The sequence below is a fragment of the Caretta caretta genome, chromosome 5, assembly GCF_965140235.1.
Source record: "Caretta caretta isolate rCarCar2 chromosome 5, rCarCar1.hap1, whole genome shotgun sequence".
Lineage (NCBI taxonomy): Eukaryota > Metazoa > Chordata > Testudines > Cheloniidae > Caretta > Caretta caretta.
In genome coordinates, this window is record NC_134210.1 from 30,494,750 (window position 1) to 30,513,666 (window position 18,917).

Here is an 18,917-nt window from a genome sequence, read left to right on the forward strand (position 1 = left end):
GCCCTTGAGCTCCCAGCCGGGGAGGCTAGCCCCTGGCCCCACCCCTGCTGTCCCCACTCCCCTGCAGCTACGCCACCACGTGGCACGGCTTCCAGTCCTGCTGCTCTGAGCGGCATGGTAAGGGGGCAGGGAGCAGTGGGGTTGGATAAGGGGCAGGAGGTTTTGGGGGGCAGTCAGGGGACATGGAGCAAGGGGCGGTTGGATGGGGCGGAGGTTCAGGGTGGGGGCAGTCAGGGGATGGGGAACAGGGGGGCGGTTTGATAGGCGTGGGAGTCCCGGGGGGCCTGTCAGGGGGTGGGCGGTGTGAAAAGGGGTCGGGGCAGTCAGGGGACAGGGAGCGGGGGTGTTGGATGGGGGCGTGGTGGGGGTCACCCTTTATTTTTTGGCAATGTCATGGTAATGCCATCTTTCTAGTCTTGTGGCACTTGTTTTTTCACCCATATTTTATTAGTTTTCTTAGCTCCTCGGTCAGACTTTCACCTCTCACTTTAGTATCTCTGCTTGCATTCTTGTGGCACCTTAGAGACTAACCAATTTATTTGAGCATAAGCTTTCTTGAGCTACAGCTCACTTCATCGGATGCATACTGTGGAAAGTGTAGAAGATCTTTTTATAAACACAAAGCATGAAAAAATACCTCCCCCCATCCCACTCTCCCACTGGCAATTGCCCATCTAAAGTGACCACTCTCCTTACAATGTGTATGATAATCAAAGTGGGCCATTTCCAGCACAAATCCAGGGTTTAACAAGAACGTCGGGGGGGGGGGGGTAGGAAAAAACAAGGTGAAATAGGTTATCTTACATAATGACTCAGCCACTCCCAGTCTCTATTCAAGCTTAAGTTAATTGTATCCAATTTGCAAATGAATTCCAATTCAACAGTCTCTCGCTGGAGTCTGGTTTTGAAGTTTTTTTGTTGTAATATTGCAACTTTCAGGTCTGTAATCGCGTGACCAGAGAGATTGAAGTGTTCTCCGACTGGTTTATGAATGTTATAATTCTTGACATCTGATTTGTGTCCATTTATTCTTTTACGTAGAGACTGTCCAGTTTGACCAATGTACATGGCAGAGGGGCATTGCTGGAACATGATGGCATATATCACATTGGTGGATGTGCAGGTGAACGAGCCTCTGATAGTGTGACTGATGTTATTAGGCCCTGTGATGGTGTCCCCTGAATAGATATGTGGGCACAGTTGGCAACGGGCTTTGTTGCAAAAATAGGTTCCTAGGTTAGTGGTTCTGTTATGTGGTATGTGGTTGCTGGTGAGTATTTGCTTCAGGTTGCGGGGCTGTCTGAAGGCAAGGACTGGCCTGTCTCCCAAGATTTGTGAGAGTGTTGGGTCATCCTTCAGGATAGGTTGTAGATCCTTAATAATGCGTTGGAGGGGTTTTAGTTGGGGGCTGAAGATGACGGCTAGTGGCGTTCTGTTGTTTTCTTTGTTAGGCCTGTCCTGTAATAGGTGACTTCTGGAAACTCTTCTGGCTCTATCAGTCTGTTTCTTCACTTCCACAGGTGGGTATTGTAGTTGTAAGAATGCTTGATAGAGATCTTGTAGGTGTTTGTCTCTGTCTGAGGGGTTGGAGCAAATGCGGGTGTACTACACTTTCCACAGTATGCATCCGATGAAGTGAGCTGTAGCTCACGAAAGCTTATGCTCAAATAAATTGGTTGGTCTCTAAGGTGCCACAAATACTCCTTTTCTTTTTGCGAATACAGACTAACACAGCTGTTACTCTGAAACCTGCTTGTATTCTGTCAGCGCTTTCCCCTGTTTAAGGCCTTTCTTTGATAGCAACTTTAATTTCATCGGGCATTGTGGGTCCCTCTTCTGTTTCTAGCTTAGCATTGGTATTTCTCATGAACCTGTGCATGATCGTCAGCTCTGGACAATTTAATATGGAATGGAAATATTCTTTCTATTGTCTAGCTTCTGTCCATGATTGTCCCTGATGGTCTGGTTCTTCCTGAGAGGTTTTCATTGTTCTTTAGAGTTGCTTGAAGTCTGCACCCTGTAGTGCTACTTATGCCTCTGCAGCCTTCTGAATCCTGGCATTTCCATCTTGCCTGAATGTATTTATTTCTTTGTCTTCTACTCTATATCTTGCATCCACTTCTAAAAGTTCTGCCTGCATCTTACACTGTTCCTTTTTTGCCTTCAAAGCTTCCTGCTCCTCAATCAGTTCCCTTGTTCCAGATGTAATGGATGATTCTTTCTTCTGCCCTCTTCGGAGGCCCACTACTACCCGTGCTGTCTCGACTGCCTTCTTGCAGTTCCACCATTTGCTTTCCAGACTTTTATCAGCCCAGTCCTAGAAAACACTGGATCAGTTGCTACAAGCAATCTGGAATCTGCTGTGTGTTTCTGTCTTTGAACTTAGGATGCCCATCTCTTAGCTATACACACATCATCTACCTGGTTGACAGACATGTTGTCTGGTGATCTCCATGTGAACCTGGGAATCCTCTTTTGCTGGAAAAGACCGCCTCCATCATTAGGGTGTTTGTGCCACAGAGATTCAAAAGCCATTCACCATTATCAGTTAGGATGCCTTCTGCTGCTATGCTCATGACTCCTTCGCAGCCAGTAGAGTTGTTGCCAATTTGTGCATTTAAGCCATCTATCATTAACTTGATACCATGATCAAGAATAAAGGCCAGAGTAGTGATTAGCAATGGAAGGTAAAACAAAAGAAGTGACTCTTGAAAGGTGTGAAGAAGGAGAGTAAAGCTGCATGGCACAAAGAATAAGGCAGGACATTGCAAGCATGCAGTGGCAACAAATTGTAAAAGTCCAGAGTCTTCCGTAGGCCGCTCTGTACAGAAAACTGGAGCAAACAATATAATCCTTGACTTGTAGTTCTGAATAGGACTGTCAATTAATCGCAGTTTTAATCACACTGTTAAACAACAATAGAATACCAATTTAAATTTATTATAAATATTTGGATGTTTTTCTATATTTTCAAAGATATTGATTTCAATTACGAGACAGAATACAAAGTGTACAATACTTACTTTATATTAATTATTACAAATATTTGCACTGTAAAAAAGATGAAGAAATAGTATTTTTCAGTTCATCTCTTATAAGTGCTGTAGTGCAGTCTCTTTATTGTGAAAGTGCAACTTATAAATGTAGAAATTTTTTTTACATAACTGCACTAAAAAACAAAACAATGTAAAACTTTAGAGCCTAGAAGTCTACTCAGTCCTACTTCTTGTACAGCCAGTGGCTAAGACAAACAAGTTTGTTTACATTTATGAGAGATACTGCTGCCTGCTTATTTACAATGTCACCTAAAAGTAAGAACAGGCATTTGCATAGCACTGTTGTAGCGGCATGGCAAGGTTTTTACGTGCCAGGTATGCTAAAAATTCATATGCCCCTTCATGCTTCGACCACCATTCCAAGGGCATGCATCCATGCTGAATTTAAATTTGTATTCTCTTATTGTTTAACAGTGTGATTAAAACTGTGCAAAGGAAGATAGATGGCATTGTTGCTGCCTAGCCTTCCCTGTTGACTTTCTGCTGGAGAAGGCCAGCTTTACATTATGATCAAGCTTTCATACTATCCTTCCCATGTGAGTCTGTTAAGAGAATGGGTTCAATCAGTGCATCCTCAGGGCAGCACTACTTATATTTGAGGTTACATTGGCCCCGTGGGGCTCCAGCACTAGAGAAGTTGTGACCACTTTTTACCACTACAGCCTTCCTGTCTCTAGTAGATTTTCCACCATTAGGGACCTACTCCAAAGTGTACCTCAGTAAGAGAAGGTTTCAGAGTAACAGCCGTGTTAGTCTGTATCCGCAAAAAGAAAAGGAGTACTTGTGGCACCTTAGAGACTAACCAATTTGAGCATAAGCTTTCTTGAGCTACAGCTCACTTCATCGGATGCATACTGTGGAAAGTACAGAAGATCTTTTTATACACACAAAGCATGAAAAAAATGGGTGTTTATCACTACAAAAGGTTTTCTCTCCCCGCACCCCACTCTCCTGCTGGTAATAGCTTATCTAAAGTGATCACTCTCCTTACAGTGTGTATGATAATCAAGGTGGGCCATTTCCAGCACAAATCCAGGGTTTAACAAGAACGTCTTGGGGTGGGGGGAGGGGAGGAAAAAACAAGGGGAAATAGGTTACCTTGCATAATGACTTAGCCACTCCCAGTCTCTATTCAAGCCAAAGTTAATTGTATCCAATTTGCAAATGAATTCCAATTCAACAGTTTCTCGCTGGAGTCTGGATTTGAAGTTTTTTTGTTGTAATATCACAACTTTCATGTCTGTAATCGCGTGACCAGAGAGATTGAAGTGTTCTCCGACTGGTTTATGAATGTTATAATTCTTGACTTCTGATTTGTGTCCATTTATTCTTTTACGTAGAGACTGTCCAGTTTGACCAATGTACATGGCAGAGGGGCATTGCTGGAACATGATGGCATATATCACATTGGTGGATGTGCAGGTGAACGAGCCTCTGATAGTGTGACTGATGTTATTAGGCCCTGTGATGGTGTCCCCTGAATAGATATGTGGGCACAGTTGGCAACGGGCTTTGTTGCAAGGATAGGTTCCTGGGTTAGTGGTTCTTTTGTGTGGTATGTGGTTGCTGGTGAGTATTTGCTTCAGGTTGGGGGGCTGTCTGAAGGCAAGGACTGGCCTGTCTCCCAAGGTTTGTGAGAGTGTTGGGTCATCCTTCAGGATAGGTTGTAGATCCTTAATAATACATTGGAGGGGTTTTAGTTGGGGGCTGAAGGTGACGGCTAGTGGCGTTCTGTTGTTTTCTTTGTTAGGCCTGTCCTGTAGTAGGTGACTTCTGGGAACTCTTCTGGCTCTATCAGTCTGTTTCTTCACTTCCACAGGTGGGTATTGTAGTTGTAAGAATGCTTGATAGAGATCTTGTAGGTGTTTGTCTCTGTCTGAGGGGTTGGAGCAAATGCGATTGTATCGCAGAGCTTGGCTGTAGACAATGGATCATGTGGTGTGGTCACGGTGAAAGCTGGAGGCATGTAGGTAGGAATAGCGGTCAGTAGGTTTCCGGTAGAGGGTGGTGTTTATGTGACCATCGTTTATTAGCACTGTAGTGTCCAGGAAGTGGATCTCTTGTGTGGACTGGACCAGGCTGAGGTTGATGGTGGGATGGAAATTGTTGAAATCATGGTGGAATTCCTCAAGGGCTTCTTTTCCCTGGGTCCAGATGATGAAGATGTCATCAATATAGCGCAAGTAGAGTAGGGGCGTTAGGGGACGAGAGCTGAGGAAGCGTTGTTCTAAGTCAGCCATAAAAATGTTGGCATACTGTGGGGCCATGCGGGTACACATAGCAGTGCCGCTGATTTGAAGGTATACATTGTCCCCAAATGTAAAATAGTTATGGGTAAGGACAAAGTCACAAAGTTCAGCCACCAGGTTAGCCATGACATTATTGGGGATAGTGTTCTTGACGGCTTGTAGTCCATCTTTGTGTGGAATGTTGGTGTAGAGGGTTGGTGTAGAGGGCCATAGTGGCCAGGATGGTGTTATCGGGAAGATCACCGATGGATTGTAGTTTGCTCAGGAAGTCAGTGGTGTCTCGAAGGTAGCTGGGAGTGCTGGTAGCGTAGGGCCTGAGGAGGGAGTCTACATAGCCAGACAGTCCTGCTGTCAGGGTGCCAATGCCTGAGATGATGGGGCACCCAGGATTTCTAGGTTTATGGATCTTGGGTAGTAGATAGAATATCCCAGGTCGGGGTTCCAGGGGTGTGTCTGTGCGGATTTGATCTTGTGCTTTTTCAGGGAGTTTCTTGAGCAAATGCTGTAGTTTCTTTTGGTAACTCTCAGTGGAATTAGAGGGTAATGGCTTGTAGAAAGTGGTGTTGGAGAGCTGCTGAGCAGCCTCTTGTTCATATTCCGACCTATTCATGATGACAACAGCACCTCCTTTGTCAGCCTTTTTGATTATGATGTCAGAGTTGTTTCTGAGGCTGTGGGTGGCATTGTGTTCTGCACGGCTGAGGTTGTGGGGCAAGTGATGCTGCTTTTCCACAATTTCAGCCCGTGCACATCGGCGGAAGCACTCTATGTAGAAGTCCAGGCTGCTGTCTCGACCTTCAGGAGGAGTCCACCTAGAATCCTTTTTGTAGTGTTGGTAGGGAGGTCTCTGTGGATTAGTATGTTGTTCAGAAGTGTGTTGGAAATATTCCTTGAGTTGGAGACGTCGAAAATAGGATTCTAGGTCACCATAGAACTGTATCATGTTCGTGGGGGTGGAGGGGCAGAAGGAGAGGCCCTGAGATAGGACAGCTGCTTCTGCTGCTCTCTAAGGTGCCACAAGTACTCCTTTTCTTTTTTCAGTAAAAGAAAAGACACTATGCCACGGTGTGAAAATCCAATGTATTTCATTGTTTCTGGATTTATACAACTACAGTATGAAACAAGCAAGCTAAATTAGTTTTGGATTGTGTTCTTAGCTGCCTTCCAGCCCGATTGGCTTTGCATGCTAAGAGTCAGTAAGACATAATATCATGGTTCTCTCAACTTCTTCCTGTGGACCACAGGGGATGGGAAGGAGCCTCTCCTCTCCCAACACCGCAATTCCTGACTGATTTGTTCACAAGATATTTCAACCTATAGGGGTACTTGTGGTCCAAAGACCACAGTCTCATAACAACAGAGAGAATGTGTTTTAAAGTACACATTTAGGCAAACACAGCTTATTTAGATTGCACAGTTCAAGCACAAACTTTTTCCAAATCTGTGGGATCATGAATCCTGTTTTGGCCAAATGATTTCAGGCTAATCTATTCCACTCTGTCTGGTTTTCTGACTCTCATTCACTCTTGCCAATCATACTACTGGGTTCTGCAAACATAAATTCAATGTAACTCCCACCAGAGGGAATTGTATTTAGAGCACATTATCATTATTTTTGTGTATTCTGATGCTGGAGCTGGAAATAGATTATATAAGGGAGGAAGACTGGTCTTAAGGAAGGGAGGTGTTCAGATACTATGGGATTGGGCCCGTGTACATAGGTAGGTACCAAGGCAGGTAGATCTGTGGTTAATATTTATATATAAGCGTCTTGATTCCTGAAATCTGTTCCCACTCTTCATATGTTACCATTACATTTTATTCACTCTGTGATTTTTGGGGGGAGGGGTTTACACAATATTCCTAAAATAAGTACGTTTATAAGATGTGCAGTGAGTTTAGTGTTTGTGCACAGAAAAGAGTTTAAAAAATTTTAGTTCATAAGATCTGTGCTGAAGTGTGGACTCTAGAGCATAGTATTATCCGGGATGGGGTTTAGGAAGTATACCTAATCCTGCCTCATCATGGGGGACTGGACTAGATGCCCTTTCAAGGTCCCTTACAGCCATGCCTCTATATTTCCAATATGTCCTCTTGTTTTTAACAAGACAGTTTTCATTGGGAAGTTAGTAGAATAGTGTTGGAACAATAAAAGGGCTTGCAGTTTGACATATACCCTCTATACCTCTGAACAGTAAACGTAAAAGTTCCATGTAAGTAAAAATGCCTGCAGATGTTTGTATTTGTCAACTAGTATCAGTCATTTTGTCTTTGTAGCTGGATCCTGTGCTCGCAACAGTAGTTCCATTGTACTCATTGAAGTTGGGAAGAGACTATGAGATTCGAGTCCGATCAAGACAACGTGCTTCTGAAAAATTTGGGGTGTTTAGTGAAGCCCTTTATGTGTCTCTTTCTTCAATTAGCTCAGTTCTGTGTAATGAAGGTAAGTGAGGAAGAACAACTCTGCAATGAAGTGTCATTCTAAACATTGCCCTGCTTTCCATTGCTTCCTCTCCTTAGTATTTAGTACTTGAATACGCTAGAAACTCAAATGACTGCAATAAAAAACACTTGGTGAGACTGGCTCTGGCACAGCAGAAGATCCTTGCATTGTGGTACAGGAAGGACAGATTCGGAAACAAACTCAGTGGGGCTGTTTCCCAACTTTGCAGAGATAAAAATAATTTTAGGATTATTAATGAGTTCTGTAGTTCATGCCATACACGCTTAGAGAAGGGCAATTACACTGTGAAAGCAATTTGCTTTCCTCCTGGCCTGCCAGAGGTGGCAAGGGATAGTAACTTTCTGACTCCTGCTCCTCTTTCTTTTTCTAAAACTCTTTTAAAAATGGGCAAACAGCTGATATGAGCCTTCCCATTTCTTTTTATCTAAAAATAAGGAACTCATCATTCTGAAACATCATTGGGCCTGACCTGCAAATTTACCAACTCAAAACTTAGTATCATTGGCAAATTTATTTAGTTCTGTTTTAGTCTCTTTTCCAGATCACTAGTTGAGATTGTGATACAGCATGGCCAGAAGGCAGCAGGAGAGTGATATAGGAGAGATATGTAAGCCCCAGGATGAGGAGAAGCCTTATTCCCTGTAGAGGGAAGAAAGGTCGCTATAGATTAAAAGCACCTGAAGCCAGTCACCTGATAAAAACCCCCTGCTTCAATCAGCCAGGGGAAGGAGTTGGAGCAGAGTGCAGTTTGGAGGAGTTGAAGTAGAGGAGAGTTTGGAGAAGTGCCATGGCTGGCTAGAAGACCAAGACCCTAGGTAAAGAGACAGCCAGCTTGTGCAGAGAGAGGGCAGGAAGCCCCACAAGCTGAAGAGCAGGAGAGGGAAGTAGCCCAGGGGAAAGAAGCACTAGTTCAAGTGGTTTGCCACTATCCCTAGGGTCCCTGGGATGGGACCCAGAGTAGAGGGCGGGCCCGGGTCCCTCCTTCTCTGGGTTACTAGTTGGACAGTAGATACCCTAGTTCAGGGGCAGGAAACTGCGCCCTGAACCCTCCCCCACCCCCACCAGAGAAGGAAGCTCAGGACCCATCATAATTGTGCTGGCAATTTGCCACAAGATGTAAAATAAAACTGAACCAAACAATGATCCCTTCAAAATCCCACTGGACACCTCCCCTCCACTATTTATATTGACAGTTTCTATGGACATTTAGCCTGTGTTCTGTCCATATGGTACTATTCTTCCTACCCATGTCAATTCAAATTAAATTTTCAAGTAAGATTTTGTGGAAACAGAATGACAAAATACCTTAATAAAGTCCAAATACACTGTGCATGCTGGGTTCCCTTCATCCTTAAAGACCGGATTCTGGAAGCTGAGCCATATGGGTGCACCTGTACCTCTGACTTTGCTGATCTGAGTTCTGTATTTGGCATTTCTCAGTTTTGGAGCATAAAGTTAGATTTGAAAATTTTTGCCTTAAAGTTAGGCACTTAAATCCTTGTGTAGGCACCTAATTTTTCAAAGATGCTGTGCATCCACAAATCCCATTGACTTCAGTGGGACTTTTTGGGTGCTCTGCACCTTTTCAAATGGGGCCTGTTATTTAGGTGTCTCTATATGGATTTAGGTGCCTGATTTCAAGCACCCTGTGACAGGCATCGGTCGGTCCTCCGAGCCCCTACGGGCGATGGAGAGCAATGGTCTCCGTGGCAGGCCTCGGCCCCACCTCCCGGGCGTCGGGGAATTAGCGGGAAGGTGTGCCGGCCAGAGTCAGTCGCGCGCCCCTCAGGCAGGGGAGCGCTGGCCAGAGTCAGTCGCGCGCCCCTCAGGCAGGGGAGCGCCGGGGTAGGTGAACGCAGGCCCACCCAACTCCACTGCGTTCCAGCCCAGGGCCCTGACAGTGGCGGGAGGCGAAGGTCCGGCCGCTGGGTCAGCGGGGCAGTCCGCGCCCGCTGACCAAACACACCCACCCCACGGTTTAGTTGGGCCCCTGGGCTACTTCCTACCCGGTCTCTCTCAGGCGGGTCGCTCCGGTCCCTCCATCTCCTCCAGGTATTCCGCTGCGGGCAGCTCCGGATCCTCCATCTCCTCCGGGTAATCCGCTGCGGGCAGCTCCGGTTCCTCCGGGTATTCCGCTGCGGGCCACCCCCGCTCCCCCTCGGTATTGGACTCACGCTGGCCCGGGCTGCAGTCAGGCCCCTCCAGGTCCTCTGGGTATTCAGCGGCCGGCAGACCTAGTTGCCACAGGCCTTCCCCCCAGTCAGGCTCCTCCTTGCCCAGGGCTTCGCCTGGGTCAGCAGCAGGATTGCGAGGGAGCAGCCTGTGTCTGTCTCCCTCCCTGGTGCTCTCCTCACTGGGCAGAGGGCCCTGCCCTTTGTACTTCCTGTCCCACCCTTCCCCTTCTGGGGATTGGCGGAAGCTTGGCCTGGCCCTGCCCACTCAGGCTCAGAGGGTGGCTCTTTACCCTCTGGTTCGGAGGGGAGCCACCCTGGCTCCCTACACACCCAAACTTGAAAATTTGGCCTAAGGATCAAAAAGCTGAGCCATTAACTGAACGGGAAAAGTGGTCTCTGAAAATATTTTTTATATTTATGTTCTTACATACAAGTTTTAAAGCTCCTTGTTCAATCATTCTTGGCCAGAAAAATGAGTGAGGCCTAAAGTTAAAACAGGGAATCAGAGAAATCTTAAGGGCTGCAGCCGGAACAGATTTCCATGTGTTTTCCTGATTTGTTACCCTTTACAGTCAGAGCTACAGTAGAATGAGAGTGCCATTATTTAAGAAGAATGTTTCACTTATCAGCATGGTTTCTCATTCCTATCATACCACACATGTTAAGTTCTCTCCTTGCATGTGCCAGGCTGCAAGGCAGGGGTAAAAAGCCATCAACCTTTGTACAATTTCAGAGTGGTAGCCGTGTTAGTCTGTATCAGCAAAAACGACAAGGAGTTCTTGTGGCACCTTAGAGATGAACAGATTTATTTGGGCATAAGCTTTTGTGCATCTGATGAAGTGGGTTCTAGCCCACCAAAACTTATGCCCAAATAAATTTGTTCGTCTCTAAGGTGCTACAAGGACTCCTTGTCATTTTTAATTTGTACAACAGATACTACTCAAAACATAAGTGACCAGCCTGGCCTTGTGGAGAGGCGCATGCTGGCTGTTACATCATGTTATGCTGTTGGGTGACTGCATGGGCCAAAGGGCATGGTTTGCTCAGAAAGGAGGATGGCTAGTGGTCTAGTGAAGGCATCTGCTCCCAGTAATGAGCACTCTTCTCTTGCTTAGAGGAGCAGTAAAATACCCCTGTGGCAAGGTTTGCTGGCAATACTACCGCTGTCCGACCCTGAGAAGGCCTTCCGTGCATGCATCTGTCTCCTTCTTAGGCTATGTCTACGCTACAGCTTATGGTGGCATAATTTGTCGCTTGGGGGGCTGTGAATAAATCACCCCCTGAGTGATATAAGTTACACCAACATAGCTACTGCAACTTGCAGGGGCTGGAGCAGTTAAGCCGACGGGAAAGCTCTCTCCCATCAACTTAGAGCAGCTAAATTAGAGAGCTTACAGCAGCGCAGCTGTAAACTGTCTAGCGTAACTATGCCCTTCATATAAGTGCTTCTGCCCATGCTACATTTGCCAGGATTTGGTTCTATAATAGAAAACTTCATCTTCTTTTCGAGGTGTTGAATTGGACTCATGAAACGCAATATTAAAAGGGTTGAGATTGGACGGACATTTTTACTTGTTTTTTGTGCAGCATTTTTCGTTGAGTGACCAACAGCCCCGTAAAATACATAACTTGTGGAATCCTTTGGAACTAACAGGAAAGTTAAATGTAAGGTCACAGCAAAGCCTTGCAGATTCCTGCCAATATGATTTTGTTATGTTGTTGCAGAAATTCAGTTTCCATGGCTCTTGGTTATCCTCTTCGGAACATTTGGGCTGATAGTGGTGATGTTCTTAATTCTGTTCTCTAAACACCGCAGGTAAGTGTGCTTCATCTGTTCACTTTTCTTTAGCAGTTGTTTGGCGTGATCCATTATGTCATCAAATCACAGATTTGTACTGCCCTTTCAGTAAAGTCTACTGACTTTTACGTTGCATGTTGAATTGACAGTTTGCTCTGAGGAGTTTGCTGTTTGTAGATTTGAAAAAAAAAAAAAGTTAAAGAAAATTCCATAGTAGCAGCCAAATGAGTCATCTAATTTAAATACTTCCAGAGATACAGCTGACTGTAAAAAAAACAGCACACACACACACACACACACCCCAACTGCTGTCTTGTCTGTTGCAGTTACAGACAAGATAACTGTAAGATGAGGCAATCCATTCTCAGCTCTGCAGTGGTCTGTGGAATAGAAAAAATTCTGAATTATGAGGTGCATTTTTAAAAAATTGTCAGGTTTTAGCAGGCTTACATTGGGGGGAAAAAAGAGGGGGAGAATAATCTATTCCTTGAGATTTTTCAATGATGCATTAACCTCTCACTGAAGCTGAACTTTTATTTGTCCCTGAACAATGGAACCTGTCCCTGTGAGGTTTACATGTAAAACTGAATTGTAGACCTTTTATTTTAAAAGTTTTTACACCATTTTCAGGATAAAGCAGATCCCATATACTGGTGGTACATGGAACTCATTGGTTTTACTGAACATGATGTGTGAACTTCTGCAGAGTAGTCTCACATATTGATGGCTCCTACTCCTTCCAGGCTGCAGATAGTCATGTCCTTGCTACTCGTAACTAGAACTGGGCAATTACTCGATATGGGGGATTGGACACCTAAATCACATGGTATTATTTCTCGTGCATGGTTGGATGACTGAAACTTTTTATAAGCAGCAGGAGAAAAAGAAAGAAAGTTCATGATGACCATGGATAAAAAGGACATAAATACTGATGAAGTGAACTCATGGCTCTCATTTAACTGTGTGTTCATCGATATCTTTTGCAGACTTCACTCAGCTCAATTGTTACCTCAGCACCCTCCTAGGCTAAGGAGCAAGGGCATAATCCTAGGCTAAGGAGCAAGGGCATAATCATAATCAAGCATAACTTATTTAAAGTATTCTTGTAAATCCCCTGAACACACACCACCCCCAATGGTCTTGCATATGCACATTTAAATATTTAGACTATAAGTGTTTTTCACATGCCAAGTGGAGCAAAAGTCAATACAAGGCCCACAAGATGGAACCGCTAGTTCAGAAGGTCATTAAAGCTCTGGAACTCGTTCTGTGACACAGAAACCCTGAAGCAGAAACTTTCGGGAAAAAAATACATGGCATGGGAGCCAGTATTCCATCACGGGCCTATTAGACAAGAAGCTAGATACATTACAAAAGACAAGCAGGATTTTCCTTCCACGGATATGGTAACCCTCTTTGGTGAAAGAGGAGAGGTGGTATGTATGCCCACTGTTAATGTAAAGCCTAGCTTTTCACAAAACACAAGAAATAGTTGAAGATCAGTTCTTTTCACCCAGGCTAAAATTCACCACTGTGTAGGGTACCACACAAGGCCTACAAACATTTCAATATCACTTAATGGTGCAGAGGGAGCATGCTGGCCCTCTCCCCATTATGATGATCTTCAGATTGCTGTCATGGAAATTTGTTATTTTAGTGGATGGTCTGAATTCACAAACACAATCATTTAAAATTTTGCTTTCATTAATCTGCAGGTTTTGTTTAGCAGGCCTAAAATACCTTCCCTCCCTTTCGCTATCTAACCCTTTCCATTCCTCTGTTTACTACTTATTGGACTTCTGCAAGAACCCCTTGGCCCTGAAGATACTTAGGGAAAGTCGCTTGGTATGTTGAGTAACCCATGCTGACTCATAAGGTTTTTTTGTAAATTATACAAGAGGGACCTTCCATAGGGCTTTCCTGGAATTTATTCAAGAACTGACTTGTGGAGTGTAAACTATGAAGACCTGTATCCAAAATGTGTGTGATCTGGACATAAATTTACTTGACTTTAACAAGCCAGATTTCAGAAAACCTGCTTCTTATTGGAAATGAGACTAGTAAACAGCAGTTTTTTAAAAATATTTTTATATTGAGTCCATCACACTGGAGTCTTGGAATAAATAAGCAATAAAGCAATGGAATGCCAACATCTTATTTCTCTGTGTGCCAAAAAAAGTAACAGTTTAAATTATTTGGAATTAAAATCCAATTTTTATTTTTCAAGGTTAAAAATGCTGATTCTTCCTCCGGTTCCAGCTCCAAAGATTAAAGGGATTGATCCAGACCTCTTGAAGGTAATTATATATTGTACAATATAATTCTGCAGAGTGGGCATCAGTTCAGTGATGATACTTGGAAAAAAAGCTTTCCCATGCAGCCGGATTTTGCAGGAAAACTATCAGATAGAGGTGTTCCATGCTGGGAGAGATGCCCAAGTATTTAACGTAATACACCGTGCAACTGCTACCATTGCAACAGTTACTTTTCCTTGAACAAACGTGTTACATAAAAAAGCATAACCATTCTTAACTATTTCCTTTATAACATACACATTTTGGTTTTGCTCTGTAGAAAGGAAAGCTAGATGAAGTGAACTTCATCTTAGCCAGCCATGACAGCTGCAAGCCACAGCTGTATAACGACGACTCATGGGTTGAGTTTATCGAATTGGATATAGATGACCCCGATGAGAAGACAGACGGATTGGACACTGACAGGCTCCTGGGTGATGACCGTGGTAAGTCTCACAACTGTCTTGGAGTGAAAGATGATGATTCTGGACGTGCCAGTTGTTGTGAACCGGACATTCCAGAGACTGACTTCAGTGCAAGTGACACATGTGATGGCACCTCAGATATTGATCAGTCCAAAAAGACAAGTGAAAAACAAGAGGATCTCTTGTGCCTTGATCAAAAAGATAATGATGAGTCACATGCTAGTCCTGCTGACCCAACTACTCAGAAGCCTAATACTAATATTCAGTCTGAAGATAACCAGTCAAAGCCGCCTTTTGCTGACAGTATTGAATCAACTAGCCCACCTGTCCATACACAGCTAAGCAACCAGAGTTCGGTAGCAAATATTGACTTTTATGCGCAAGTAAGTGACGTTACTCCAGCAGGAAGTGTCGTACTATCTCCAGGGCAAACAAACAAGACAAGGAGAACACAGTGTGAAGCCTACACAGAACCAGCTATACAATGTCAACCAAACTTCACCCTGGACAATGCCTATTTCTGTGAGGCGGATGTGAAAAAATGTATCTCTGCAACATCTCACGATGCAGTTGAGCCACATGTTCAGGAGCAGAGCTTTAATGAGGATGTTTACTTCACCACAGAGAGCCTTACCACTACTGCCGAGAATCCAGGTGCAGCTGCAGTAGAAGCCTCAAGTTCCGAAATGCCTGTCCCAGACTATACCTCCATTCATATAGTGCACTCTCCACAAGGCCTTGTACTTAATGCTACTGCACTGCCTGTGCCAGACAAAGAATTTATGATATCATGTGGCTACGTGAGCACAGACCAACTGAACAAAATCATGCCATAGCCTTTCTTCGATAATGTGCGTACAGTATGTATTTAATGGCATAGAGTTGGCTTGGGCTTATATGCTTAAACCAAAATGATGTTTTAAACTTTTTTGTGGTTCTTACGCTTTTACCTGAAATGTCAAAACGTAAAATGTTACATCAAAATATTCCCATTGTGTATTGTAAATATCTATGAATTGTCTTAAAAGACTGTTTAGTAGTAGTGACTGTCTTGTTATTGTGGGTGTTGATTTTTGTGATACTAAGCATTGAATTACTATGTTTAATATACAGTAAATCATGCTTTTTGAAAAAGCTAAAGTCAGGTAGATTTTGAAGTTTGAGAATTTAATGCAAATTATATCACGTGCTGAGATCTTTATATCAGTAACTGGGAACTGAAAATATAAAATAGGTGGGAAAGAAAAAGTTGTTTGGATAAATACATTTATTTTGAATTACATAAATTAATAAATATTTTAATTTTAAACAAAGGCATGGATATCTTATATTATACTACATACTGTAGTTTAAATATGATGCTCCATCTAAGGAATGTATTTGCTGCAATCTGATAAGAGCTTGTTCCTGCATCAGTCATTGCAGGAGGGAGGGGGGGGGAATTTAGTTTTTTACAGAGCCATTTTTATACCTCTAAAGAAACCTGTAGAGAAATTAAAAATTGTAGCAACTCACATTATCTGATATTAATTTCTTACCGTAAGTATAGAAAAGTATTAATAAATTTTAAGTTTTTCAGAAAACTTTACAATGTACAAAACGAGTCTATTCTTCACTGGATTCTAGTTAGTGCCAATAATACACATTTTATATAACTGTAGAAACAACAGTAGGGTTTGTTTACCAAGATCTTTAAATACTTACAATTACACTTTTATTGAATGGTTCTCAAGAATAAGCTCTGGTGACTTGGCAGCTTTATTTCTTCACATGGGGACAAATTCTGAAGTCCTCACTCAGACAAATCTGCTGTTGAAGTCACTAGTAGCTTTGCCTGAGTATGGAATAAAAGTTAAGTAAGAACTTCAGGATTTGGCCAATAGTGCATTTTTGAAGCTGAAACAGAATCAAATGAAGTTAACAGAACAAAGGAGTTTGAGTACAGTATTGTTCAGCAGTGTGTTTTCTTTTTCACAGCCTAGCACAGAGAGAGAGAGTCTCAGCAACATTAGGAAGACTTTCAGAAATCTATGAAAGAGAAAACCAAAATTCAGTGTAATAGCTTTCTTCATTCTTATGCATTTTTAAGAAGGTGATAAAGCTTTGCAATGAACCATTATTTGCTTCAGAAGTTGCCTTTATAAGAAACAATTTCCATCTTAGCAGAAATATTTTTAGAAAGCAAACATAACCAGGGATTTTAATTTCCCTTTTCTTACGTGAATAGCAATCTATGGGCCCAATGAGGCAGACCTTGCTTACATGAGCACTCCCACTTAATTCAGTGGGACTCAGCCTTTGACTAAGGGCTGCAGAACTGAACCGTATGGTTGGATGGGATTTATGTTTAGCATGTACTTTATGGTAAATGTTTATTAAATATTCTGCCAACAGCTGTATTATTTGGTTTCATATAAAATTTAACAAGTGTACGACACTAATGCGATTAACAGCTATGTATGTGTTTGGAAAAAGTTTCTTACTATATTTCTATTGCCAAAAATAGAAGATACCTCAATCAATCTCAGAATGTCATTTTGGTACTTTAGTGGTTACACAAGTCATTATACACCCGTATGAAGATTTGTGCCTTTCAATTTCTATTTAACTTTCCTTATGTCAGTGTTTTTTCTTTCAAAGTTTAATAAATTTATTTTCTTTGATCCATCTTGACACGGTGTTCTTTGTTGTAGGTGCGTTAAATAGCTTTTAGCATTTGTGAATTATGCCAGTGTATTCAGGGTTTTCCATCAAATGAAGCAGAATGCAGCCACTCTTGCTTGGACCAGGCGCATTGCATGCTAGGACCTGCGTTCTCTGTGGGCCACGTGTATACAGTGAAATGTGGGTAGAATTAATTGTAGGTGGGCCACTTTGTATAAAAATTAAAAATTATATATTTATTGAAGATGGCTCTCCCATATCCCAGATACCCCTGGCCCACAGAGTCAAATCTCTTTCTCTGTAATTATTTAATACAAAGAGGAGATTTGGAGATTGAGATCCCATTGGCCTGGTGGTCAGGGCACACTCCTGAAAGGTTCAAGCACCTGCTTCAAATCAGGCGGGCGGGGTGCACATACCACAGCCACCTGAGCAATCCATGACCCGCTCGCGCGCTGCTGCCCTAAATGCGAGACCTGCTCTGAGAACACCAACCAGATTGGGCCCTGGTGGGGAGATAAGAGTGCGGGGGGGCGCCTAGTTTGAGAATCCTACTGGGGCATAGGGCTCCAAGCAGTTTGTTAGCTCTGGGGCAGCATCAGGGCTGAGGCAGCTTTGTGCATGCCTACCGGAGGACATTTAGGCACCTAATGGACTATAGGCACCTACAGGGTTAGGTGACAGCTGTATGGTGGTTTTGAGAACCTCAGTGGTGCCTAAATGTTGGACTTTGCCACCTCAAGAGGCAGTTGGATGCCTGAATAGTACCTTTGTGGATCTAGCCTTAGGGTCCAATGTTGCCACTCTTTTACACAGAGGAGTAGTGTCTTTCCTAGTCCCAAAGTAACATATGACTCAATGTAAGAGTATGAGAATCAGTCCCTCTTGAAATTGTTGAGAAACAGCATGGCCAACCCCCTACTATAGCTACATTTTCCTCCCTCAATTCTTCCTGCATGTAATCAGCACACTGAGATTTTGTAATCAAATCACAGATGACAAATAGACACTGGAGACAAGTAACAGTGAGCTGTAGCTCACGAAAGCTCATGCTCAAATAAATTGGTTAGTCTCTAAGGTGCCACAAGTACTCCTTTTCAGTTTGGTGAAAAGCAAAACAATGCCACTTAACTGAATCTTTCTTCTGGCATTAAATAGTCATTGTTCTAAGTATGGGGAATAAATTAGCATACTAATTGCTCAGTATGCTCATATGCTTCCTGGTAGAGGCTGGATATTGAGATTACAATTTGATTCTCAAGGGGAGAGGGAAGGGTTTTGGTGCTGTACTTAAGGAAATGCACTTAACTTGGAGCAGAGTGCAATTTCCATTCCTTCTCTGCATTGGTGACAATAGGAGATCCTATGGTTTGAGGATATTTTTGATAGAAGGTTGAAAGAAAACCAGATGGTGTGAGTGCACTTCCACTGGGTTAAGAGCAGTTGGTTGTTTTTGTTTTTTTTAAATGTGTAATTTTGAGAAAGCTGATAGTTAAAGGCCTGTATTCTGTATATTGTCCCAAATAGTTTGTGCTTTCCCACATGTGGCTGAGCCCGTATGAGGAATGAGACTCTATGACCTCATAGGGTATGTCTACACTGCAATTAGACACATGTGGCTGGCCCATGCCAGCTGACTCAGGCTCACAGGGCTCAGGCCAAGGGGCTGGGGCTGTTTAATTGCAGTGTAGATGTTCGGTCTCGGACTGCAGCCTAGGCTTTGGGACCCTCTGACCACAATTAAATACCCCTTAACCTTGGCTCAGGCCAGTCTCAGCTGTCTAATTGCAGTG

The 18,917-nt window shown here is 43.2% G+C and overlaps 1 protein-coding gene across 2 annotated transcripts in view; it reads left to right on the forward strand.

Moving 5' to 3' along the window:
• GHR (growth hormone receptor) overlaps positions 1 to 17,123 on the forward strand; it is a 218,400-nt gene extending 201,277 nt beyond the window's left edge. For both annotated transcript variants that reach the window (XM_048850919.2, XM_048850918.2), the window contains exons 6-9: positions 7,583 to 7,748; positions 11,669 to 11,759; positions 13,969 to 14,038; positions 14,316 to 17,123. In XM_048850919.2, the coding sequence (XP_048706876.1) occupies positions 7,583 to 7,748; positions 11,669 to 11,759; positions 13,969 to 14,038; positions 14,316 to 15,296 (1,308 nt within the window). In that variant the 3' untranslated portion in view covers positions 15,297 to 17,123. The remainder of the gene's footprint in view (positions 1 to 7,582; positions 7,749 to 11,668; positions 11,760 to 13,968; positions 14,039 to 14,315) is intronic.
• Positions 17,124 to 18,917: the final 1,794 nt, after the last annotated feature.